This window comes from Bos taurus, chromosome 24, assembly GCF_002263795.3.
Source record: "Bos taurus isolate L1 Dominette 01449 registration number 42190680 breed Hereford chromosome 24, ARS-UCD2.0, whole genome shotgun sequence".
NCBI classification, from domain to species: Eukaryota; Metazoa; Chordata; class Mammalia; order Artiodactyla; family Bovidae; genus Bos; species Bos taurus.
In genome coordinates this window covers 20410531-20437229 of record NC_037351.1, presented here as the reverse complement: position 1 = coordinate 20437229, position 26699 = coordinate 20410531, and the positions used below count along the sequence as shown (strand labels likewise).

General features: G+C 46.7%; 1 protein-coding gene across 10 annotated transcripts in view; it reads left to right on the top strand.

The window, feature by feature from the left end:
* The window catches only part of FHOD3 (formin homology 2 domain containing 3), a 521883-nt gene that overhangs the window by 420952 nt on the left and 74232 nt on the right, over positions 1–26699 (top strand). For all 10 annotated transcript variants that reach the window (NM_001191215.1, XM_010818738.4, XM_005224047.4 and 7 more), the window contains 2 exons: positions 4452–4666; positions 20606–20896. In NM_001191215.1, coding sequence (NP_001178144.1) covers positions 4452–4666; positions 20606–20896 — 506 coding nt within the window. The remainder of the gene's footprint in view (positions 1–4451; positions 4667–20605; positions 20897–26699) is intronic.

Here is a 26699-nt window from a genome sequence, read left to right as displayed (position 1 = left end):
ACTCAGAGGAGGTTTCTACTCCTCTTCTCTGGCCTCCACTCTCTCCCCGACACCACCCACCACCCTGGGTCTTCTTAACTGGTGTGGGATCGGGTTCTCCATGGCCCCATGTGGGGTTCTTTCTGTACAGCCTGCCTTTCTGTTTACCTGAGATTTGGGGAAGCAGCCAAGTGTTTTCCTTTGATTTGGACCAGCCACTTTTCCTGGTTAGTTGGCTGTTTGAATTACCTGGTAAAGATGGAAGTGAGGGAGATATACTTTCATCCCTTGTTGGAAAGCAGTTGGGAGTTCCTGGTAAGCCAGGAAAAGATAAGATTTCCAAGTTATAATGGAACTTGGAAATGGATGGGAAAACTAATGGAGATCAGAGGTGGAAAGAGACATGGAAGAGAACTCCATCTGTTAACTCTTTCAGGGTGGAGCCAGGCATGTTTGTTTGGTCCCATGACTCAGAAAAGACAGCCAGACTCACAGCAGAGAGGTTTTGAGGTTCATATAACCTAGTATAATGAGATGAATGTCATTTTGCTATTTTGAGGGGTAATGGCCATGCATACAAATTTGGTTTGATTTTTAATTTTAAAATTTCATGTCATCCCATTCCATAATTTTAGGTAAGCTGTTTTATTGATAATGGTGCAGATCCAGAGTAAGTCTCTGTCTGGTCTATTTCTAATTTTTTGTAAGTATTTATAAGAAAGTCTCTGTCTGATATTGATTGACTTGATGTTCATGAATGATTCTTTTTTAGGGGTGATAAGGAATGAGATCTGGGCTGGGAATCGTTGGGTTGGGATGGAGGTCAGGGTGAGAGTAGTCTGAGGGAGCTGGCAGGACTTGGAGAGGAGGTGCCTTATGGGAAGCAGAGGTTCTGAGGACAGAGTGCAAAGGGGACGGCTGGGACTGGGCAAGGATTTGGGAAATCATGCATCACAGTGATCCTGAAGCAATAAGAGCGGATTCTGAACATGATCTGAGGACAGACTAGAAGTTAGAGGGAGCCAGGTTTTGGTTTAAGGGAGAATTTCCAAGCACTTGGGTGGCAGGAAGAGTCATTAGTAAGTAGGTGCAGTGAAAAGTCATGCAGGGTTTCTAGTGCCTACTAGAGATTTAATAATTTAGATTTGAGCAAGCTCTGGGAGTTTGTAATGGACAGGGAAGTCTGGCGTGCTGCAGTTCATAGGGTCATAAAGAGTCGGACACGACTGAGCAACTGAGCTGACTGAACTGAGTGCTTTTAGTTTTTAGCACATGACAGGCACTCAACAGAATATTTAATAAATAATGAAAAGATAAATGAATTAGATTGGACAGAGGCAAGATAATGCGAATGTTTCAACGAGGGTAGGCAAAATGAAAAGTATTTTGAGTCGGGGGCATAGTCTGTTGATAGAAACCCAGTACTTTGTTCCTAGGAGGCTACATCAGAATCTGTTGATTGGAGGCAGTGTTGCTAGGCAGCCGAGGCGTGACCATCATCAAATGGGCTGGGGGGCTCCTAGGATCGAGCACCACTTAGATCACTCTCGCAGGGAAGGTCGGGATAGAGGTCCAGCTTCCTCCCCAGGTTTTGCCAGAGGTGTCCATGGGGCAGGAGAGGTTGCCGAGCTTGAAGGTCTCCACGCTGGGTAGCCTGGCGCTCCCCAAGCATGCCCATCACCACTCCACCCATCGCAGGAATACAGAAACATAGCGGCTCTTGACACTTGGGCCTCCCCACCTCTGCCGTGTTTTAATGTTAATTGTGGAAAAGTGTACATAACATATAACTTACTGTTTTAACCATTTTAAAATGTATAATCCAGTAGTGTTAAATACATTCACATTTTTGTGCAACTAGCCTCCAGCACTCTTTGTCTATAGAACTGACCCCTTAACCCTAAATCCTGCCATTTTTGTCTGTCATCTAAAGATCTTAAAAACAAGTCAGATTAAACCCCTGACTCGTCCCCTCTGCCTGTCTCAGGGATCCTCAGGGGTGACATCCATGAGCCAAGAAGTGCACAGGAATAGTCTTTGAGAAGTCTATCCAGACCCTGGACCCCCTGGGGTCCCCCCTGAAAATGGGGTGAACCCTTTGGCTGCCAGCACTTAGCTACCAGCCTGGCTTCCCACAGGGAGGGGACCAGAGAGGCTAGGGTGGGGCTGGCAGAAATGGAGGTTGGTGATGGGTTGTCCTCCTGGCCTGAAGCCTTCTGTGTGGGGCTTCATTACTTCTCTCCCTGATTTTGCTAGAGCATGGCTTCCCTCCTCTAGGATCCCCATCTCTGGGACATGTCCAGACCCTCTTGTTTGCCCTGGATTCCTCCTGCCCCCTGCCCTTGCCACTTGGACTCCACATGGGGACACGTGGGCCCGTAATGTGATCTCCTGGCCTCCCAGCCTTCCTGGCCTTCCATTTGCCCCCAGCCCTTTCATAATAAAATACAGGCCCCGACACTTGCCCTCAAGACCACTGTCTTCCATGATTCCTGTCACTTTCACCACCTGGTAGTTTTTTTGGGGCCCATCTGCATTAACTTCAGAAATATCTCCTTTATGGTACTTTTCCTACTTTTTGAGAGATGACGTTGTTGGCAAGGAAAGTCCAGAGTCTCTAAAGCTTTCTTTCTGGGTCGAGTTTCACCCTGTTAACCATCAGACAGACATTTGTAAATGCAGATCCACATCATGCGTTTTAGCAGAGAGTCACCAGGAAAGTAAGCTCACTCCGCAAGAAGGTGAAATCCATGGCCCTGCCCTCTGGCGCCCTGGGCCGCAGGGAGATGAGAGCACGTGGGCTGCTCCTGGAGGGTTCTTTGCCTCCTTCCCATCAGCCCATGAATGCATGGCGCCCAGGGAAAGAACTGAGGATGGTGGTCTTCCTGTTCTCAAAAAGTCCTATCATCTGCTTGTTGAAAACAGACATACACATGTGAAAAGATGACTAAATATGCCAGTCAGTAAATGTAAAATGCCATCTGAGTTGAATGGGCTACATATCTGACATGAGTTCAGAGGCAAGGGCAAGATCACTTCCAGCTGTGGTGGTCAGGACAGGCCCCCCCTGGGGAAGATGCGCGTGTGAGCCTGTCCCGGGGCCTGGCGGGAGAGCTGTGATGACTGCAGACCTGGGAGCCACGCCCCCTAAAGGATGGATGAAGAAATGTGTGCTTTCTAAAGGCATTCTTTTAAAAGGTTCAATGTGTGTGCTCTGCCTTTCTTATCCAGCTGAAGTAAGAGCGCCGTGTGTGCAGTGTCTGGGTAGGGGCTACAGGGTCTAGGGCCGGGGGCTTGCCCTTGGGAAGTAACTGAAGCAGTGAGTTTAGGTGGATGTGAGTGAGGGTCTGGAATAAGCATTTGCAAAGTTTTGTGGTGGGTATGATAGTCAAAAGAGGTTTCCCAGGTGGCGCCGGTGGTAAAGAACCCGCCTGCCAATGCAAGAGACATCGGAGACGTGGGTTTGATCCCTAGATCAGGAAGCTTCCCTGAAGTTGGGCATAGCAACTCACTCCAGTATTCTTGCCTGGAGAATCCCATGGACGGAGGAGTCTGGTGGGCGAGAGTCCATAGGATTGCAAAAGAGTCAGACACCACTGAATCAACTTAGCATGCACGCACACATGATAGTCAAAAACCTGCTACAGCTGAGTTCATGAATTTATTCCTGAACAAATAATGATGGGTAAAATTAGCAGACATCTGGAAGAGGCACATATTTCAGAGTTATTTTGGTCTGATCTATAAAGCACTCTATGAGGAATATGATTGGTAGCTGGTCTTAATAAACAGTTAGTGGGTTCTGCCTGCCTGAAATGCAAAACAGATGTATCTTTGTTCTTTTAAACTGACTTTGATGAATAAACTATATGTGACGTCAGGGCCAAGCTATTGGATGTCTGAGTCCTACTCAGAAATATTTTAGAATATAAAAAACTTTCCATGGTCGACACGGAGAGAACAAAGTGAATTCCAGTCACATTGCTGTTAGCGTTGAAGCAGGTTCAGAAATCCAGGGAAGGCTTCATCCAACAACCTTTTGGTATTTTGGGGCATTGTTCCTGTCTGCTGCACCAAGGCACCCTCCCATTTCACAGCTGTGAGCTCTGAGGGCGTGTGGTTTTCAGCTGTCACTGTTGGGGCTTTTTTGATGGTCATTATTGCTGTTTGGCTTGTTTGCACAAATGTTTCCTAATAGAGCAAACTAGGATTCTGCAGCAGTGATCTGGTATCTGGAGACTGTGATGTTACCACTTCCCCCAATTTGTTTGGTTATGAATGATGCAGGATTTTTAATCATTAGCATCTTGGCTTTGCTGGGTGTTTTTGGCAGACGGGCCCTCCAGCCAGCCCTGCGCTGTGCTCTTTGCATCAGGAAACCAGCTCACTCTGCAGGTGTTTCATCCATAAACAAGCACCAGCCACGGGCTCCTCTTTCTTTTTACGGAAACCCTTTGGAATTTAACTTTCAGATACAAATACTTGGAGCAGTTGGCAGCTGAGGCGCATGAGAAGGAGCTGAGAAGCCGGAGTGCGAGCCGGGGCAGAGCTGACCTCTCCTTGGACCTGACCTCACCGGCAGCCCCCGCCTCCCCCGCCCCCCTGGGTCGTAGCCCTTCATCTCTAGACTCGCAGGAGGTTCCCACGGTATCATCCTCCTCCCCAGGAACGCCTCAGCATCCCCAAGGTGAGTGAAGGGAGAGGAGAGGGGAACTGATGCGGTAATTAACATCAGACAGGCTTCTAGGCAGCAGGAACCATCCCAACGTGCAAACTCATACTGAGAGGCAGGCAGCTAATGGGAAGCTTCAGGGGTGGCTGTGACCTGAGCTGTCACTAATAGCAAGGGGTTTGCAAAGCCACTTACTACAGCAAAATTATTTATAAAGCTTGTCAGTGTATGATCACTGGAAAGGGAGAATGATGAAAATAAGACTCACTTTGACATTTAATCCTAATTCACAGGATAATAAGTTAGGATTAATTAATTCCTCTGTCATTTGCATGTTCTCTATTTATTGGCTCTGCTCCTCCCGTAGGAACTGTCGGTCTGGTTTAAGTTACACTGATAGAGGGTAAAATTAACCAGAGCAAACAAAGAAACATGGACCTCATGCAAACAGAAGTAAAATATTGAAGAAGGAAAAAAAAGAAGATAGTAAAGATGACTGGCCTGTGGTATGGGGGTGGGTGTAGATGCTTGTGTTAGAAGCAGACAGACAGGCTCTCCCTGGAGAAACTGCCTGTCGTCTTAGCTTTATTTGGAGAAAAGCAGTGCCATCGTACCCTGCAGCCTCGGAGCATCAGCAGATTTCCTGATGGCTCTGCAAATTGTGGGTCCGTTTTCTTTCACGTTGTCAGAGAGGATGGTCCTCGGGTACAGGCGCCTAACGCTGCATGTTGACTAACCCTGCAGCCAGCACGGTTTGGTTTAATCGAGTGTGATGGCTCACAGCCTGCTGTAGGCTTAGCCAACTGAAGACAGCGGAGACACTAAACTTTTAACTCTAGGAAGGTTGACTAAATATGGCGTAAAGTCTAATTTAAACAAGGCAGGACTCCATGACCTCAGCAGAACTGGCTGTAACTGAACCATCTTGTCTGTCCAGTTCTTTGCTGGCTCTCCGAGCCTCGGGGCTCAATCTCCTGGAGCGGGCTGGTTCCATCCCAGCTCCCCATCACGTCCTGTTACTCCTGGTCCTGGAGCCATGGAAGATTGTCCTGGGCAGATGGCTCAGTCCTAGATGAGTAATGTCGGTCTTAAAATGTTAAGACTCCGGGAATCAGGAAAACAGATTTCTCTGTAACAGCAGTGTGCTTTCCAAACTCAGCCTGATATCACTGTTCTATCTAAATGGTGGTATTTCCAGAGGCCATATAAAAAATATTCCCCCTGCAAGCTGTGGTTCAGGACTTAATCTGGATACTTTTAACTCTAAGAGTTGTTATCTCCAGCGCTTTACAGAAGGGTTTTGTCCAAACTGTGACGTACAGAATGGCCCCAAGCTAAGAAGGAATTGTCAGTATCTATAAATACTGTTTGTCCTCGAGATTTTTAATCTATTTGATGTTTGTGGCAAAACCAAGATAGTTCCCTGAGTATTTTGTCCAGTGTCAGTCAAACTTGAAGCCATCCTATCCAATTAAAAAGAGAGTGTTTTAAACTTTAATCAGAACACAGGAAATATTTTGTATGTACATAATATGCATTTGTGGAAGGTTATTTCAGTATGCTTTCAGAAAGATAAATAGCAAATGTCATTTTCCTCTTCAGAGAAGGGGTAAACAGAGACTAAGAAAATGTTTGACTGAAATCACACCCTAAATGGTTATCTACATCAGAAAAAGGAATATTGGACTTGAATTTAGACACAGTTACAAATTAACGAAACAGCATTGGTGTTTCCTTTTTCCTTAGGGAGAGGGGAGACGCAGTGGCTCTTATAGAAACACTTCCATCATATATTAAGTTATTATCATCCATCAAATCAGCTGGAGCCAGCAAAGTGTTCTAACATCCTTGTCCTAGTATATAACCGAGTTATTCGATTGGAAAGTCTAAGTGTAGAAGAAGAAAGGCTGTAGGAGGATGCTCTCAAGAGAACTGATGAAGCATCTTTCTGATTTGGAGCCTTTGGACCAGAACACAAAGTAGGTGTGGCGTAAGGGCTTTTCTTCTCCTGGTTTGTTACTATCTTGGAAGCATTCCACGAGGTCCCGGTTACTGGTCTCATCTTTTCACCAGGTCCCCGTTTTCAAATGCTCAGAGTAATTTTTTGCTGATCCCTAATATTTAGAATATTCCAACAGCTGGGGGAAGAATAAAATATATAATCACACATCCAGATGTTTGTCTTGCACCGAACACCTGGCACATGGTCCAAACATGCCAGGGGTTGACTCGCTTTTTCGTTCTTTATCCTTGTGGGGTCATGTGCTAATAATTCATTTCTCATTTCTGTAGCACTTAGCTGCTTCCTTCCAAATGCTGCTCTTTAATACCTTGTGGTGCATCTCAGTAAGGAAGGGAGATGCTCTTATCCATACTTCATGGAGGCTCGGATAGATGGGGATGTGCTTCAGATCTTGCTGGTGCCATGCTGGGAGTAAAGATCACTGTTTCACTCCCAACCCAGCCATTCATTGTGCCATGGTATCTGTGGTGATGCTCCCAAGAATCCCATGCCGTCCCCTCACAACCCTCTCCCCAGTATCTATCAAAATTGTGACCTACATTTCAGAATTACATTTACAAAGAAAAAGGAACAGCAAATATTTATTCCTGAATTATGTATACCTTAGGGTTAAAGGTCACTCTGTGAGTTCTTACATAAATTCTTTTGATAACAGAATATATGAAAACATTAAAGCTTTCCCTCCCTTTTCCCTTACAAAATATATTTACGAAGAGGGAAGAGTTAATGGTAAAATACCTGTAGCGTTATGTGGCGTCTAGTGAGATCTTTCAGCCAAAAACCTTCCCAGCTAAATCTGCTGTAACTTTTGTGTAAATCACGCCACTGCTCCCACCATCGAGTCATTGTGTGCTTGAATTATTTTTCCATCTGGCCCTCTTGTGGTTCATAGCAGGTGTTTGTCCCAGTGGTGCCTAAAACTGGTGGTGATGATCTGAATATTTTCCCTTTGTGTCAAACTGCCAGGCCCATGTGCGCTCATTTGCGCTGTGCTCTAATTAATGGAGACGATTAGCCCCCAGTTTAGGCAACCATGGAAGGACCGCTCTCTTCATCCATTGCTTTAATTATTATTTTTTAAATTTTATTTACTTATTGGCTGCACTGGGTCTTCATTGCTGCAGAGATGGCTTTCACGGCTTTCTGTACTTGCGGAGACGGGGGCTTCTCTTCGTTGCGATACAAGGGCTTCTGACTGCAGTGCTTCTCTCGTTGTGGAGCACAGGCTGTGGGCACCGGGGCTTCAGTAGTTGTGGTCTCCGGGCCCCAGAGCACAGGCTCCGTAGTTGTGGTCTGCGGGCTCAGTTGTTCCGAGGCATATAGGATCTTCCCCGGCCAGGGTTTGGACCTGTGTTGCCTGCATTGGCAGGCGGAGTCTTATCCCCTGGCCCACCAGGGAAGTCCCATTGCTTGAATTATGCTTTCCCTATTTTCACTGAGCCCTCATGGTATCCATCAGAATATCTATCCAATAAATGTGTTTCCTGTTATTTTAAAGCTCTCAGAGATGACTCTGGAAACACACAAGTTTTCCACACTAGGTAGAGAAAAGGTGCAACGTTCTTTTGGAATGGAGTTCTTCGATGTGGCTTTAAGGAAATCACTCTGAGGACTGAAAACAATGATCATCTAGGAACTCCCTGACAGTCCAGTGTTTAGGACTCTGCACTTTTAATTCCAAGGGCCTGGGGCTCAATCCCTGGTTGGAGAACTAAGATCCTGCAAGCCACTTAATATGGCCAGGGAAAAAAAAAAAGATAATCTATAGGCCCACAGTGAAGTCAGTGCAGCAAGGTAAACTGTTAGGCCAGGGGTGTCAGATCTCGGTAACCTATTTCATGGAAACAAAGTGGAGAAAATCGCTGATCTCGAAACCAGGTTTTGATGGTGGTCCCTGCAGGATGTCTCGGGGTTGAACTGCCTTCCTTGGGGGCTAGAACTGTGTTCTTCCCAGGCTCCCTGGCTCCAATACCGGAGTGCCCCCTGAGGCTAAATGAGAGAAATGACCATCCCCAGGAGAAGGAAGATGCTGTCAAGAGTTGATAAGCTGATTTCACTCATTAATATAGCCACGAAAGCACACATAATGGCTAGATTATTTTTCTTATTTTGAGCTCGGTACTTTTTATTTTACACACAGAGCTAGCATGTTACAGATGCATTTAAAAATTTACCATACTCTATTAATTCTATGTCAAGGAAAAATACGTTCAACAGTATGATTTTTTTTCTACCTGTAATTGATTCCTACATATTTCCAAATGTCTTACTCTTTGGCGCTGGAGATATAAAATGTGGCTTATGTGGTCACGGCCTATTCACCAGCACTCAGCTGGAGGCACTTACAGAAATTATGGGCATGGTAAACTAATATTTTCTCTAAACCATGAATAGAACCTAGGTCTCCCACCTTGCAGGCAGATTCTTTACCAGCTGAGCCAGCAGGGAAGCCCAAGAATACTGGAGTGGGTAGCCTATCCTTTCTCCAGGAGAACTTCTTGACCCAGGAATAGAACCAGGGTCTCCTGCATTGCAGGTGGATTCTTTACCAGTTGAGCTACCCGGGAAGCCCCTAAGCATTTACAGTACTGGTAAATATGATAATTCTTCTAGTCTTCTGATCTTCCCTGGAAATAAAATATAGACATACAGTAATGGCATGAAATGTTCGATTTGTTTCCGTGAATCATCATTTTTCATCATTTTCATTCATCATGGCTCCTGTCATCGTTACCAGTCACTGACTGAGCATCTTTGTTACCTTCATTGTGTAACATATTTTTGGTGTCCTTCAGGCAAAAAGGTGCTCTCCTAGGTTACCCTGTCCACAGGGTAGAGATCAGAAACATCTGGCATCCTGTTTCCAGCTGGCACAGAAGCAATGGACTATCATCCATCATCAGCCTAATGCATGCTGGTTCCCTTGCATAAAGCTTCTGGACACCTCCAGTCCAGGATTTCGTGAGTTGGCAGGAAACTAGATTCCTGGTGGTTCTGTGACTCAGGGCTGCCCCACCTCACCTGACTGCTGCTACTTAATGCCATTTGTTCAATGAGACAGAATCTCTCAGGGACTCAACCCAAGGGCAAGGCCAGGGCCCTGCCTGCTATGCCTGCCGGGGAACATTTGACAGCCTTTGTGAATCATGGGAGTTTTCTGCTTGCCATTTCTCCATTTCTAAAAAAAAGGAACAGATAATACTTTCCCATTTTTCCTCTTACAGAGAATGACAGTTGCCTGCAGTATGTCTTCTTGTCCCATTTTATAAAACATTAAATAGTCCTAAGCTTTTTTGAAGCAAAGTATAAATCCTAGTGAAGTTTACTTAAGTAAAGATAAGGCTCAGAGTGGCATTGGGACTGTTGTTAAAGCAGGATATTATATGAGTGCCATGATAATCTCCTAGATGACAAATAGACGTCAATATCTGCCAAAGGTCTGAGACTTCACCCTACTTAAAAGCTAGTAAGTTAGCCCGCCATGATCTCATGGATGTTGGCAGAAGACACGAAACTCCTGGGTCAGAAACAAAGGACTTTATTACTCACAGCGATAGTAGTAGCCAAGATAGCAGCATTTGTGCCATTTCTGCAAGTCGCAGTTTCCACAAGGTGATGTGAATAAGCCCACGTGACACCTGCACACACTGAGTGGAACCCTGAGTAGAAGGATCTCAAATCTTTATTGGGCAGTTAGCGCATCGTCCCTTTATCCCAGAGGGAGACGTGATCTTGCTCACAGTGGGCGATAAACCAAGTAGTGGTTGGTTCCAGAGGGAGACTGTCTCTGTCTTACAAGGCTGTTTTCTATGCATACCTCCTTAGAAGGATGGCCCAGAATCTAGGCTATGGTGGCTTTGCTTGTAAGACTCCAGAAATGAGAGACCCATGGAGAATTGTTTCCAAGGTTGGGGTTATAGTGATTTTTAACCAACCTTTATCATCAAATTTTCATTCTAAAAACTTTAATGTAAACAAAAAAATCCAAGTTTGAAACAGCTGTTGGCTTGTTTGTTCTTATTTGACAAGAAGAAAGAGTATCAGGAGCTATAAAGCCCAGTGGGGAGCAGATGCTGTGTGCGTCTGGAGATGCTCCAGGGCATCCGGAGAGACAGGAGTGCCTTTCATCCCAGGGGAAAGCCTTTGGTAAGTGTTTACAGCTACAGTCAGAAGGCCTCCCTGGGTGGGGGCTGTGGACCTTCTTCAGTCAGTGTGGTACAGCAAAGAGGAATAACTCTCAGGTTTCTTCTCGCCTCCTTATCTGTGCTCAGGACCTCGCTCTCTCCTCTGCCATCTCCATCTCCCCTCTTTCCCCCCAGCGTCCCTCCTCCCCCATACCCCTGCCTTCCCCCACACACTCCCGCAAGGCATTTGTACAAAGTGGTATAACACCAGCAGTGAGGCAGGATGATCAAACACTGGTTTTCCAGCCCCTAAGAGGATGCTTTTTCAAGACCTTTCCTGAGTTCCACAAATCTTTAGAGCTTTCCAAAGCTGTGAGATCTTCTAAAGAAGCCACCTCCACCCGATACACTGGGAAGTTCCAGTAGCTTTTTGTTGACTTTCTAGGTTCAACAACTCTGTCTTTCTTCTAGAACTCTCTAGACTCGAAAGTGTTACTGGGCTTTCATGTCGTGATCGTCTTCTGTCATTGTGATTTCATCATCTTGTCTCACATTTGTCCTCATTTTCTCTCAATCTTCTTACCAACTCTTCTTCTACCTGCCCCCTAGGTGTCAGAGTTTTCCAGGATTCCTTCTCCAGCAACTCCCTGTGTTCACGCCACACCTCCTGTACCTTCACAGGCCCATCTGTGATTTTTAGCAACCTGCCGAGTGCTGAAATCCACCGTGTCTGCCTCTCCAGCTGTGGCCTTCCTGAGCTCAGGACTCATGTATCCAACCTCCTTAGACATCACCATCTGAATACGCCTTAGACACTTCAGACTTACCGAGTACCAGTCAGGGGCATTTTGATGGGAGGTGTCCCTCATCTCTCCCCCATAAAACTAACAAATCTGCTCATACCTCCCAGTCCTTGTCTGGTTAAGACCATTTCTCTTGGCCTCCTTATTTAAGTTGGAAGCAGATAGGTAACTTTGACTTCTCCCTTAATGCTTACCCCTACATCCAGTCAATCACCAAATGTCGATGTGCTCTTTTCCCTCAAATCAGCCCTCTCCCTTGTCTCCCCGTTGTCAATGCTTCAGTCCAATCTTAACCATCCCTGATCTGGACCATTTCTATAGCTTCTACTATATCTCACCTCCCCAGGTTCTTCTTATAGCCCAATCCCCTCCCCCCCCAAAAAAAATCATGTCTATACCATGATTTTAAAACCCGTTAGTGGCTCTCCATCATCTACAACATGAAGTTAAGACCTTGCATGGCACTCAAGACTCTTGGGTATCCAGTCCCCACAAGGAGTTTCTTACCACTGTAACCACCTTTACATGTTACGCTCCATCAGGACCAAACCACCCTCATAGTGGAAAGGTGTCTTGTTCTGTCTCTCTTTTTCTCTTGAGCCATTCTTGAATCTCATGTGTCTCTTGTGGTTTAAACAGCTTACTGCACCCAGTGTGATTTAAGAGTCCAAGAACCTGTAGTTGGAGAGAACGTGGCCGGTGACTCTAAGCCCAGGACTTCTTATAGCGTTCCACTGAAGCTCAGTGAAAACTGGCTTATCGGAACTCTGAGGGCGGGTGTGGGATCTCCAAGGTGGTATCTTCCAAAAGGACTTTTAAAAGTAATTTTGAACATATATGGATTTCATCTTAAGAGGTGGTTTAGGCCCGAGCCTGTTTGAAAACTCTGGCTCTAATTTTGAGGACAAAGCTGGATTGTATTTTAAAGGCATACAAATTCATTAGACCGGTGAATCGGTATTTTGCAGGTAATATGTGTCTTTTTGGAATAAGCCTAAGTGGACTGAGTTTGGGCCCATCCTAATGAACCTGTTCCTATAGAGCAATGATTCTCAGCCAGGAGTGGTTTTTGCTCTCAGGGGACATGTGGTAGTATCTGGAGATATTTTTGGTTGTCAGAACTGGGAAGGAGCCAGGAATGCTGCTGAATATCCGACAATGCATAGGACAATAGGCTGCAGCTCCCCACCCCCCCACCCCACCGCAACAACAAAGATATATCTGACCCCAGATATCCAGAGTCCTGAGTCTGAGAAATCCGGCTCCAGAGTGAATCTGAGTGAACAGCTTAGAAAGAATTGGCCCGACACCAACGGCAAAATCTAAAGAATTTTCAAAGCTGTGAGCATTTTCTCTTGGGACCTTTTTCACATTTATATGATTAAACCACAAGTTTAAAGTCCATGGTGTTAGTTATTAGCTCTGAACTGAGGAGGTCCCTGGAATCCACACCATTTGGAGCAGCTATCATAGAACTGGCTGGCCCAGCCCTCAGTTTCATAAGACCTGCCAGAAAGCCAAGTCCTGGCAAAGTCATCGAGACACCATCACAGACTGAAATCAATTGAAGCCACCCAAAGACTTATTAAATTCAGATCTTTCTACCAGCCGTTTATCTCTTCAAAGAGAAATTGCATGACAGGGGATTCCAGTTGGACACTCTGGACTCAGCTGTCAGGGACATTGATGAAAGCAGAGCCGGAACGCTCGTGCCCACTTTTTGTTTTGTTTTTTTTTCAGGAATGGTTATATACTTGTCTTTGTGGCTTAAGTCACCCACCACACAGTGTAACATCACGATTAACAGCCCAGGCTTTTCAATCAGGCCGATCCAAGTCAAATCCCAGCTCCGCTCGTCAGTAAGGTTCTGTTGGAAGTAGGTGACGCATGCTCAAAGGGCCCACGGGCAGGCCGTGAAGGGACCATGTGCAGAGGTGCAGAGTGGGGCCTTCAGAGTACACGGAAGTGCCCGGAGACGAGCAGCAGCGGGGAACTGCCAACACCATTTCTGCCTCCAGGCCTGGAAAAACTTAAGGGAACAGCTCGGGCTGGGTAAGAGCTGTAGCCTTGGGAAGGGAGCCCTGAGGACAGGAATGCTGGCCTGACATCTTCTGCCCAGCTGGCCCCTCATAAAGAGCGGGAACATAAACATGCCAGCCTCGCTTTCCTCCTGCCTTTGCAGGTGCCTCCCAGGGCTGACCCACCTGGAAGTGAGGGAAAGCAAACGCATGAGCTCCTCCCTACAGAGGCTGGCCTCCAGGGCACAAAGCAGGACAGAGAATGGGTCTCGGAGCAGGCCAAGAGTATCCAGCATGCTGTGTGGCCCTGGATGAGTTACTTAACCTCTCTGAACACCATTCCTCGTTTCTCACATGGGGACATTAATCTTCACATCGTTGGTAAGAGAAGTAAATAGGGTGACATGCACCCATGTGTCAGAAGCACTCTGTAGATGGTAGCTTTTGTTTTTAATTCACTTAAGGCCAAGCAGAGCCTGAGGTCAGGTAAGATCAGATGTAAAGTTAGTGTGGACAAAGAACTAGCTAGTCTGAGTTGATGTCTGCCTTAGCTGACTTGAAACAGGGATGAGCTGCCTGAAATCCTCAAGACCTGCTTGCTCCTCTTCTCTTGCCCAGTTTTGTGATCTGTATCAAGGACATCTCGGTCATTAGATAGGGCACCCTTTTCTCTTCTTTCAACAAACACAGTTACGTTTTTCCTCTTCCCTCGTGGTTCTCAGGTTGATGGTTCTCATCCTGGCTCCCAACCTCTCTGCTATAACATCTGTTTCCTTTGGATAAAGACTCCCTTTTAGTGGTCGTGCTCAGTTTATGAGTCCCTCCCCACAGGCTGGCAGCAACCCAGTTCCTTGTTACTTCTTTTGAATATACTGTAGATCTCTTCCACATTCTGTAAATTATCCCTTGTGTGTATGTGTGTGTGTGTGACTCACTCGTGTCCGATTTTCCAGGCAAGAATACTGGAGTGGGTTCCCATTCCCTCCTCCAGGGGATCTTCCCCACCCAGGGATCGAACCCAGGTCTCCCACATTGCAGGTGAATTCTTTACTGCCTGAGCCAGCAGGGAAGCCCATGTTATCCCCTACCATATCTCTTTTTAATGTTTAACTATTTGGCTGGGTCGGATCTTTGTTGCAGCACACAGGATCTTTGCTGTGGTGTGTGGGCTTAGGTGCTCTGCAGCATGTGGGGTCTTAGTTCCCTAACCAGGGATCGAACATGCATTGGAAGGTGGATTCTTAACCACTAGACTGCCAGGGAAATCCCCCATATCTCTTTAGACAGTTTAATTTTTTTTTCTTTCCCCTCCCTTCTACTCCCCCACCTCCAACCTTAAAATTTAAAGTTCTCTGAATCAGGTCAGTGCAGGTTCCGGCCAAATGCATTTTTCTGGCCTTTGCTAAGCGTGTCCTTGCAATGCCAAGATCCCATCAGTCTGCTGTCTCAGGATGTGGTCCAGGAAGACAGATCCCAGCTCTGGACGCCTTCTGTGTTGCCAGGCATTTCTTGCCATGTCCTCATTTCATTTCCAAGCTTGCACCCACCGCGGGGAGAAGGGTTGTCTGGCACCTGGACCTAAGCCTTCTCAGTTTCATCCCACCCTCGCTTTCTAAGAGCAGTGAGAGACCCCTCCCCACAGAGAGGTTGGGATTTAGTAGACCGTTTGTGCTCTGGCCCCTGGCCTGCAACACTCCCGTGCCCCTTGGATATGAACACACCGCCCGCCCCCCCCCAGGGGATCCCTTGCCCGTGTGTTCTTCCAATGATGCCCTTTATGCGTTTTCTTCTCCTCTTGAGCCCCATCAGCTGGCATTTACCTTTCTTCTCAGCCTCTTTGTCTGCAGGGTTCTTGTCTGCTTCCTGAATGTTCACCCCATACTGACTAGGAGTCTCCCCATGAAGCTACCAGCCCATCTCAGCTGTCCCCGTGGGAACTGCGGTTTGTCTGTGACGTGGGTATACTCAGGAGTTCTCTTGGGTCAAGTGGAACATGGCCCGTCTCTTCCTAAGCACCCATCACCCCCCGCAGTGTGAAGTCCCAGGTCCCTAACTCACCCTCGAGGCTTGCTGCCCCAGCCCCTGACCCCAGACGTCTTTCATTCCTCCTGCTTGCCCCATGCCCCTGGTCTCTGCGCATGCTTCTCCCTCTGCCCAGAACTCTGCCCAGTTTTCCCTCTAATTCCTTTTCCCCCTTGAAGACTGTGCTTAGTACCGTTTAAGCACAGGGTCTTAGGACCCTTCCCAGGCTTTGCCAGAAACCCTTGCCAGACCCTCCCAGGGCACCATGCCTTTGCTCTTAGAGCATCCATCACATTTATAAATATTTGTCTACTGTGGCTGGTGGGAACTGAGGGGCTGGGGTTTTCCCTGTGTCCTCTGACGGTGGGGTTTGCCCACCTTTGCTCTACAGAAGTCACGGGTGTTGTGTGGGATCTCTTAGCAGCTCTGTAACTTCCGTGACAATAAGCACGAGGTCTGTAGTGCTGGATCTGGGTTGTGTGTCCTTGTGCTTCTCACCGCTGACACCACTGCTGGGTGTCCATGAAATGTTGTGAGCAATTTTCATCCCTCGGTATTGGCAAATGCCTTAGCTCCCTGAGGACTTCCACTGCAGGCCTTCGTGGTTCCTCCTGTTTCCCCAGGGACTCAGCCAGTGTGGATGGTACTTTCCCCCAGGGTGCTGGGAGAGCAGCGGGCGTGACTTGGGGCGGTGACTCCAAAGGAACAGCTGTGTGTTTGTGGAGGGGACTGTTGGTGATAGCTGCTGCTGCTAAGTCACTTCAGCCGTGTCCGACTCTATGCAGTTCCATAGACGGCAGCCCACCAGGCTCTCCCATCCCTGGGATTCTCCAGGCAAGAACACTGGAGTGGGTTGCCATTCTCTTCTCCAGGGGATCTTCCCGACCTAGGGATTGAACCCAGGTCTCCTGCACTGCGGGCAGATGAGCCACCAGGGAAGCCCTATCAAGGATCTGCTGCTGCTGCTGCTAAGTCACTTCAGTGGTGTCCGACTCTGTGCTACGCCATAGACGGCAGCCCACCAGGCTCCCCCATCCCTGGGATTCTCCAGGCAAGAACACTGGAGTGGGTTGCCATTTCCTTCTCCAGTGCATGAAAGTGAAAAGTGAAAGTGAAGTCGATCAGTCGTGTCCGACTCCTAGTGACCCCATGGACTGCAGCCTACCAGGCTCCTCCGTCCATGGGATTTGCCAGGCAAGAGTACTGGAGCGGGGTGCCATTGCCTTCTCCGTTGGTGATAAAGGTGCGGACAAAGAGAAAGTGAAGGGGAGCAGAAATGTTCTGGAGTTCAGTGTCTAGCTTTGGGGTGTTTCCTAAGTGTCAATGAGAACTTTCTGAGCAGATACTGGTCCAAAGACCACACTGGGGGCCCTTGGACGTGAAAGGAAGGCAGAGTCTTGGCCCCCAGGTTACTCGTGCCTTGATTAATGCAGCTTGAGGAGGGCTCAGCTGTGCCTCTTGTCCAGGGATTTCTTACTCATTTCTCAGGTCCCTCACTTGGCTGCCTGGCCCCATGCCACCGTGACCCCACTGATGCGATTTAAGGCCTGTTGCCAGCCTGGTGGAGCCCTCTGAAAGCAGGAGTGTGTGTTGTGTCCTGGACACACCTGTCACCTGGTGTATTCTGTGCAGAAGGTGTCAGGAGTGAGCAGCCCAGGTGTATGCCCCCTGTCCCCTCCCTTCTCTGTCTTTGGTGGTTTGGCTTGATGGACTGTGTGTGAATGTTTTTTAATTGGTTCGTCAATAGAATAGCATCACACACTGCAAATTTGCAGTGAGGCCCGCGTTCTGGTCAGGACGTAGTTTTGGAGACGACAGTCTCCCCAGCAGTGATGAAAGAGAGACAGCACCCCAGGAGTCAGATCACACGTTTAAATGTCTGCTCCAGGAAGTAAGGCCTGAACAGAGCGGGATGAAATTACACTGTTTATTCCGCAGAGTGTGTGGCTTTCTAGAGCTTGCACGTCCCTTGCCTCACTTGTCCCTAAAGTCCCTGGCTGATCAGAAGCCAGAGTCCCTGCTTAAAATGGAAGGACACGTGAGAGTGGAGTGTGTGTAGGCTGGAGCCAGACAGCCGTCGAATGATGGATCCTTCCTGCTTTGTCTGCCAGTTTGCTGGGGATGGGGAGTAGACCCAGGCTGATGGCAACCAACTGCAGCCGTCTCCCCGTCAGCGATAAAGCCCCGCAGAGGCACCCTCGCCAATTTTCGCCATATGCTCACCAATTAAAACTTAAATGCACGCCACATGCTAGGCTGTTGGAAACACATTTTCATTTTGATGTGGCTATTCTGAAGTAAATGTGTGTAAGAACATATGCTCTCTGTCAACCCAACGATGACACTGCTGTTGCTAAAACTGTGCTTTTGCTGTGCTGGTAAAATGAGGGGAGTTGTGTATCTCTTTGCTAAATACTCTATTATCAGATGAAAAGGCAGTTACCTTACAGAGTCCTTCAACACCGAAGGGAATTTTTCTCCAAGGTCTGTTCACTCTCTCCCTGTACCCAGCTCAGTTTTTGCTTTTAAGGAAAAACACTTGACATACCCGTTCTTGGGCACACGGACTCACAGTCGTGTGCCCTTCAGCTTCTTCCTGCTGCTGCTAGCCCGTGCATCTCAGTCTGGAAACTGCTCTCACATGATCAGACGGGGCTTCCAAAACCAGCCCTCTTGGGGATACCCCAGAGGGACACCCAACAGACTGCAGAGGGTCTACGCCACCTCACCCTCATCTCCTCCATTCTCCCAGGAAGCCAGTGCCTCTGCTAGACTGGAGTTCCCAGCAGAAGTCTTGCAATGTGTCATCAAGCCTGGGGAGGGGGTGGTGGGCAGAAGTCCCTTCATGCTATACATCCAGTTCCCACATAAAAGGCTCTGGGGCAGTTTTGGGAAGAAGATCCCTTCCCTGGGGTGGCTGGAAGTTACCCAGCACATAAGGAGAGGCTGGCATCTCATCTCTTTACTGCCTTGCTCTCCAGTTCCCAGACTCATTTGCCAGGGAAGACAGCCTGAGAGCAGATGAGGGGTGGGGGTTTTGGACCCAGTGAAGCCTGGCAGAATGGCTTCTTGCTGGGATGCTGAAGGGCACCTGGGCCCCCTGCCCAGTGAGGCCTGAGCTTTTCTCTTGCATAGTAATGCCACTGCCTGGTTTGCTGGGGGAGCTGCGCTGGGTGCCCTGTTCCAGCCATCCCTGCTCACCTGAGCTGGCAGATTGTCCCGACAAAGAGAGAGCCCCCACCCCGTCATCTGCCTGTTCTTAGGTGTCTGGGCAGGCCCCTCACACTTCTCCCATGCACAGAGCCTGCCTGAATCTCTGCACTGCTCGGAGCAGTGTGTGTGTAGACTTAGAACACGTGCTGTTGGTGGTACTGCCAGGATTCCAGCCATGTGGCTCTGCCCAGCCCTCAGGAGCGACTGCTCCTCACCTGGCCTTCATGGAAGGCTATGTATCTATATCTATGTCTGTATCTATATATATCCCCAATCATTTTGCCATCCATCCACAGCTCACAGCTGAGAGGGTTACTCAGTAAAAATATGCAAATGGCAGATTGTGTCATTTCCCGGCTTCTAGGGGATGACATCCATAGAACCTGAGCCACACATCTCCAGCCTCGACGGGTTTAGAGTTATTTGCCTGTGGGTGATTCTCATAGATAGCTTCCAAGTGTATGGACTAACGTCACATTGAAAGTGAAAAAGTAAAAGTGGTAGTTGCTCGGTCGTGTCCGACTCTGTGAGCCCTTGGACTGTAGCCCGCCAGGCTCCTGTGTCCATGGAATTCTCCAGGTGAGAATACTATAGGGGGTAGCCATTCCCTTATCCAGGGGGTCTTCCTGAACCAGGAATCAAACCTGCATTTCCTGCATTGCAATCAGATTCTTTCCTTTTTGAGCCACCAGGGAAGCAAACGTCACATTATGAGCAGACATGATTCAAGCAAAGGGTGACAGACCTCACTGGTTCAGTCACTGATAGAAGCTCTGTCTGGAACTCCCCTGGCGGTCCAGTAGTTAAGATTGGATGCTCCCACTGCACGGGCATGAGTTCTATCCCTAATCAGGGAACGAAGACATGCCACACAGCTCAGCCAAAGCAAAGTAGAATTACCCAATGAATTTATGTCAACTGGATATATTTTATATCAACTGATAACTTAAAATCAGACTGCTCTTCGCTAATCAGCTTGATTCACCATGAACTTACTTCCTCTCTCCCTGAAGAAGCAGAAGGACCATGTATCAGTCTGCTGTTGCTGTCTAACAAGTTACCACAAACATAGCTGTTCAACACAGCACCTGGTTATTATCTCATGGTTCCCACGAGTCAGAAACCCAGCCTGGCTAACTGGATTCTTGGCCAGGAGTATCTCAAGGCCATAGTTAAGGCTGTGGCTGGTGGGGCTCTTATTGGGAGGCCCGGGAAGGGTCCACTTCCAGGGTCTTTCAGGTTGTTGGCAGAATTCAGTTCCTCGTGCCTCCAGGACTGAGGTCCCTGTTCCTTGTTGGCTGTTGGCCAGGAATCATTCTCAGCTTCTAGAGGCCAGCACATTCCTTGTCGATGGGCGCTTCCATCTTAAAAGCCAGCATGGGTGGGACAAATACTTCGTGTGCTTGTGATCTCTCTGACATCCTTTTCTGGTGCTAATAAGAAAACACTCTGTTTCTAAAAGGCTCACCAGGTTGGATTAGGCCCACCTGAGAGATCTCTGTATTGTAAGGTTGAGCAACTTGAGACACGAATGCCAGCCGCCATCCCCTTTACTGTCGTGTTTGATTGAATAACCAGGGCTATTTTCAAATGCCAGCCGCCATCCCCTTTCCTGTAGTGTTTGATTGAATAACTCAGGGCCATTTTCAAATTCTGCCTGCCTCACGTCTGTTCTCCCTTTCGCTCCCTTTCGCTTGACGTTGCCTCGAAATTCCCGTCCTCACTGTAATCTCCTCTGTTGTCTCCCCCAGCCAGCGCCGGGGAGCCTGGGCCTGAACCGGAGGCAGACGTGGAGGCAGAGGTGGGGCAGGTGGCCGATGAGGCCGGCCAGGAGCTAGCCCCTGCCAGCGCGGGAGCAGAGAGCGAGGTGGAGCGGGCCCTGGAGCCCGAGCACGAGGAGCGAGCCTCCCTGAGCGAGAAGGAGCGGCAGAATGAGGCAGTGAATGAGCGTGACAACTGCTCGGCCTCCAGCGTCTCGTCCTCCAGCAGCACGTTGGAGAGGGAGGACAGGGAGGACAAGCTCTCCCGGGACAAGGGCACAGGTGAGGAAGCCCCGCCCAGGGCACCTGGCTCACTGGCCTCCGAGTTGACCTGCTGGCCCAGCTCGCTCCCCAGACGGTGCCCCGTGTCTGGAGGAGGGTGCGTGTCCACACTCAGCCAGCCAGCAGCTTCCTGCCCCCAAGATGGGCTCCCTCCCTCTGCCATGCAGCTGCACCATCACTTTACAGCTGGGAAAGGGCCATCAGGGACTTCTGAGGAATGAGCCCCAGCAGAGAAATTCCTCAGCTTCCTTCTAACTGTTAAATTGTGAACAGTAAGTGTGCCTGTTTTCTGGTTTAAATTTAGAGACACATTGTGTTGTTATCTGCTCCCTTGAAAGAGTTAATTTTGCAGTGAAGTATGTTGAGCCATTGTGCCTAAAGATTCCAGACCAGAGCAACTTTGGTAAAATGAATTGTATAAGTACTTTTAAAAAGGGCCAGTTCATAGCGTGCTGAGGTCAGTTTGATGGGTTCTGCTGGAATGTACGTAATTTAGGTAATTTTCTACAATATACTCAGGACCACTGTTTTCTTCCATATTAAGTACGTGCTTTTTCTTATAGAATCATACCTTTTTGGTATTATGCCTGATGGTCATTCAGTTTCACCTGTTTGATGGTGACTTTATGTTTAGGGACCAAATGGAATATTAGTTCTCATTAGGGCCTTGGGGAAGGTGACACAGAGGGTTCTAGAAATTGTAAGTGATTCAAATAAGCATTTGAATGATTTTTAAAATTTTTAATTGGAGGAGAATTGCTTTACAATGTTGTGATGGTTTCTGCCATACAACAATGTGAATCAGCCATAGGTATACATATGTCCCCTCCCATCCCCATCATTTGAATTATGATTTGTGTGTGATACCATGAAGTTGGTGTTCTGACTCATGACTTGTGTGTGGTGTCGGGAAGCTACCTCTCTTGACAGATACTCCTTACCTGTGGAGACATGTCTTATGGGGCAGCCTTCATTAAGTTACACAGTGACACAGATTCAAGGCTCCACAAGGGACTGCCAATCAGTGGCATGACCCATGCATGATGTGTTAGTTCACAGATTAAGAATACAGTCTCCCTGCAGCCTGGACAAGTGAACAAAGATTGAATGAATGAATGAAGCCATAATTCATTCAGGAGACCTGTCAACCAGTGGCTTAGTCTAATATTTCAGTTTTCACAATTATATAATTATATTTAATTAAATATATATAGTCTCAATGAAAAGGAAAAGGCTTTGAAGACTTTGTTTATGTCTTAGGAATCATTGCATTGAAAATCTTGTGTCTGGTTGAATATGTGGGTACTAAAAGGATTACATATATTGATACTAAATTTCTTTCAAAGTCAGATTATAGTTATACTCTCAGATTTTACTCGCTGTTATTCATATTTAACGTAATTTTGGTCACAGTACAGAGTGTCGGGTAAGTCGTGTTGATCAGTTTGACCTTAAATCATGTTTTATTGCATTATGAGTAGCTTTAAGGATTATTCATCTTAACTAGGTTTAGCAAGCCTAAAACATATCAACAAGTTGGATTAGTAAAAATAAGCCAGGGCAAAGAACTTTCTTGGATCAGATTGCCCAATGTCCTTCCAAATAAGGACAACTTTCCAAAAATGGAGACTCTACTCCCAGTGTAGAACCATTGACTTCCTACCGAAAGCTGGTGGTGTCCAGGAATTGGAGCTTTGCAATGTCTTTTCTCCTTCAGTCTGGTGCTGTTAAGGGATGTGGCCATGTTTATTTGTTGTAGCTTATTGGTTCCTAAAATATCCCACTGCTCACAGCCACCATCAGCAATGAGGAATCAGGGAAGCTCTGTCCTCATAATTCTTGCTTTTCAGAATCTTCTCAACCAAATCACAAAGGCAATCAAAGTGATTCCCCATGTTTTTGCTAATGGTTGTAGCTATTATTTGAGAATGAATTTGTAGAGCTTGAAAGAGATTCAACTTACTGCAAGTGTGTGGTTTTATTTTTCTTTGTTTTTGGTGTTGTACTGCCTGGCATTAGAATGAGAGGCTTTATCGTAGCATAGATTACACTTTGTTGTAGTTACTTCCAAAATCGTGTTTTGTCTCTACTTGAATGCAGTGAGGATGGGGTTGTCTGTCTTTTTCATTGTGAGTCCTTCCTAGCTGGGGACCCAGAACATAATAGGGGCTCATAAAACCACCGATGAATGAAGAAGTATCAGGCTAAGATGGAGAAGCCCCATTACTCCCAGTTCCTCCCTCTTACAACTAAAACATCAACACCCTGGATATAATAGAACAGCCGATCATAGAAGGACGCTGATAGGTAAAAAGAAGGAGGCAGACTGCCTAGGAATCTTTTGACTTGAACAGCACAGCAGTGAAGCTTCAAGGAAAGCTGATTCCCTTAACCAAAGGGTTGGGAAAGGTGATGCCTAACAGAACAGAAAATCTGTGCTGCTCTTAATAAGCGCTGTATCCTCAACAAGGTCTAATGGAAACTATGCCACTGTCACACCTCTCTTCTAATCCAGTGGTTTCAGTAAGATGGAAGAGGAGGTAGTCTTCTGTACAGACCCATATGGAAACAGGGGTGATGGCTCTCCAGTTCCCTCCCCTCCCTCAACCCTGTAGTGTCAACGGGACTCAGAAGGGAGTACTGATGCCTGCCCAGTAGAAGCAGATTGCACTCCATTCCCCTGCTGGGATACTGTTGGCCTAATGAGGAGTTCATAGTCATTCCCTGCAGGGAAAAGCAAGTGAATCTCAATTCTCCCAGCAGGGTCGAGTCAGTGGGGTCCTGTGGGGATCTGAGCCTTCACCTGAACCACAGTAGGACCACACTTAATGAGGACCTGGCGGAAAGACTAATGGCCTTCTCTCTCTTCCCACTGGTACTCTCCTTGTCCTCAGTGCCAGTGAGGGCCCAGAGGGAGCCAAGCCTCCGTCCCCACCCAGCATAAACAAGGTAGAATGATGTGGTTGGAGGTGGGACTAGCCATTGGTGGGGACTGGTGGAAAACCAAGCCTTCACTTCACTTGGAGACAGTGAGCCAATGGGAGTCAATGCTTCACGTCCACTGGGAAGATGCTGCTGGGGTCAAGGGGCTTCAGCCCATCTACATTGAGGGAGTGAGTCAGCCTGCTTCCTGATGACAGTGGGACCCAGCGGGGAGCTGAACACATACCTGCACCAAGACCTACAAGCTATGCCCTGAAAGGGTGAAAGTGAAAGTGAAGTCGTTCAGTCGTGTCCAACTCTTTGTGACCCCGTGGACTGTAGCCTATCAGGCTCCTCCATCCATGGGATTTTCCAAGCAAGACTGCTGGAGAGGATTGCCATTTCCTTCTCCAGGGGATCTTCCCGACCCAGGAATCGAACCTGGGTCTCCCACATTGCAGGCAGATGCTTTACCATCTGAGCCACCAGGGAAGCTAAAAGGGTGAGTATCTGCTAAAAGAGAAGGTTAAATATGATCCAAAATCTATCCCATAATACCCAACACATCCAGGATATAATCAAAAATCACTCATCATGTCAAGAAGCAGGGCAATGACATCTTGAATGGAAAAAGACCATCCAGAGATGCCATTATTATGGTGACTGCTTTAAAACCTTTGACAGGTGCTGGGGTGATCTGTCAAAAGTTTTAAAGCAGTCATCATAATAATGCTTTAGAGAACAGTTACAAACTCTCAGGAAATACATTAAAAAAGTCTTAGCAAAGAAATTTTCAAAAAAAGAACCAAAGGAAAATTATACAACTGGAAAATGCAAGCTGAAATAAAGTATTTGACATACTTTATATTTGATTATAGACAATAAATGAAATAATCAGTGTATTTGAAACCAGATCAGTGGAAATTACCAAATCTGAATAGCAGAGAAAAAATAGACTAAAAATGAAAGGAGCCTCAGGGACCTATGGGACTATGTCAGTAAAACTGACATTCATTTCATCTAAGTCTAAGAAGAGGAGAGAGAATGCAGTGTGGAAAAATGTTTGAGGAAATAATGGCTTAGATTTTCCCAAGTTTTGCAAAAGGCATAAGCCTACAAATTTAAGCTGAGCAAATCCTAACAAGGATAAATCCAAAGAAATCGACAACAAGACAAAAGATAATCAAATTTATGATAACTAAAAGCCAAATAATACTTTTTTAAGACAAAAAAAAAATGATGTTATACCTATAGAAGAGCAGCAGTTCAGAGGATGGCGGATTTCTTGTCTGGATCATGGAGGCCTACAGAAAAGGGGACAGCATCTGTCAAGTGCTGAAAGACCATAACTGTCAGTGATGAATTACATGTACAGTAAAAGTGACCTTTAGCAGTGCAGGGGAAATAAAAGCATTCTCAGTAAAGAACAACCAAGAGCATTTGTCACGAGTGACCTCCCCTTGAAGAATGGCTGAAGTAAGTTCTCTGAACAGAAAAGAAATGATAGAAGATGACTTGGGACTCCAGAAAGAAAAGAAAAACAGAATGGGTAAAAATAGGAGTAGATAAACATGCTATGTTTTTACCCATGTGCTTCTTAAATCATATTCGATGGTTGAAACAAACATTAGATTTGCTTTATGGTGTTCAGCATATGTAGAGGAAATACTTAAGACAGCTGTATTTTTAAAAGTGGGAGAGTAAACGGATCTAAATGGAAGTAAGGTTTCTGCACTTCAAAGCAGTAAAACATCAATTTGTTTTTGTTTAGTCACTGAGTTGTGTCCGACTCTTTGTCACTCAGTGGACTGTAGCCCGCCAGGCTCCTTTGTCCATGGGACTTGCCAGGCAAGAATATTGGAGTGGATTGCTGTTTCCTTCTCCAGGGGATCTCCAGGGCTCAAAACTGCATCTCCTGCATTAACGGGTAAATTCTTTACCACTGAGACACCAAGGAAGCCCAATACCAATAGACTAAATAAGGGAGTGTGTATACTGTAATACCTAGAGCAACTACTAGGAAAATTACATGAAGCAATGTACTCAAAAACACTATAAAAAAGTCACATTGAAATTCTAAAAAATGTTCAAGCAATCCACCCAAGACCAAGAAAGGAGGAACAGACACTGAAACAAGGATCAAACAAAACAAATAAAATGGCACACTCGAGTCCTAACACAGCAAGTGAAAGACAGAGATTTGAAGAGTGCATAAAAACACCAGTCAACCACGTGCTGTCATATACAACACTCATATCAAATGTAATGACATGGGCAGATGGAAAGTTAAAGGCTGGGAAAAGATGTCATGCCAACATTAATCAGAGAAAAGCCATATTAGGGCTATATTAATATCAGATGAAGTACACTTCAGAGCAAAGGAAATTGCTAGGGACAAAGAAGCACCCTACGTAATGATTTAATAAAAGACATACATGAATGAAGAAAGTAAACGTAAAAGCCAACATTTAAAATGTTACCTGATTATGCTCTTTGCCTTGTTGCCAAAATAAGAAATTGCCAACATTTCCCAATAAATGGAGAGAGTGAGGCGGTCTGTTGAGAGAGACTCAGTCACTTTATCTGCCACAACTTCCTGGCATCAAAGCAGTCTCCCTATTTACGGGACTGTTTGAGCAGCTGTAGTGATTTTTCCATCGTGTCCTCAAATGCCACCTCCTGTCTCTTTGATGGTGGTTATCATCAAAATGTATTTTGTTTGTGAAGGCAATCTCCAAGAGGACTCAAAACCTCCTTGTTCTGGTGTTGGGCGCTTGGTGAGCTTAGGCCACTGTTGAGCAGAGCACAGAGGACAAAACCACAGTGGAAAAATCAGAGCACTTGAGGGTCTTGGGCTTCCCCAGTAAGTGCTTCCTCACAG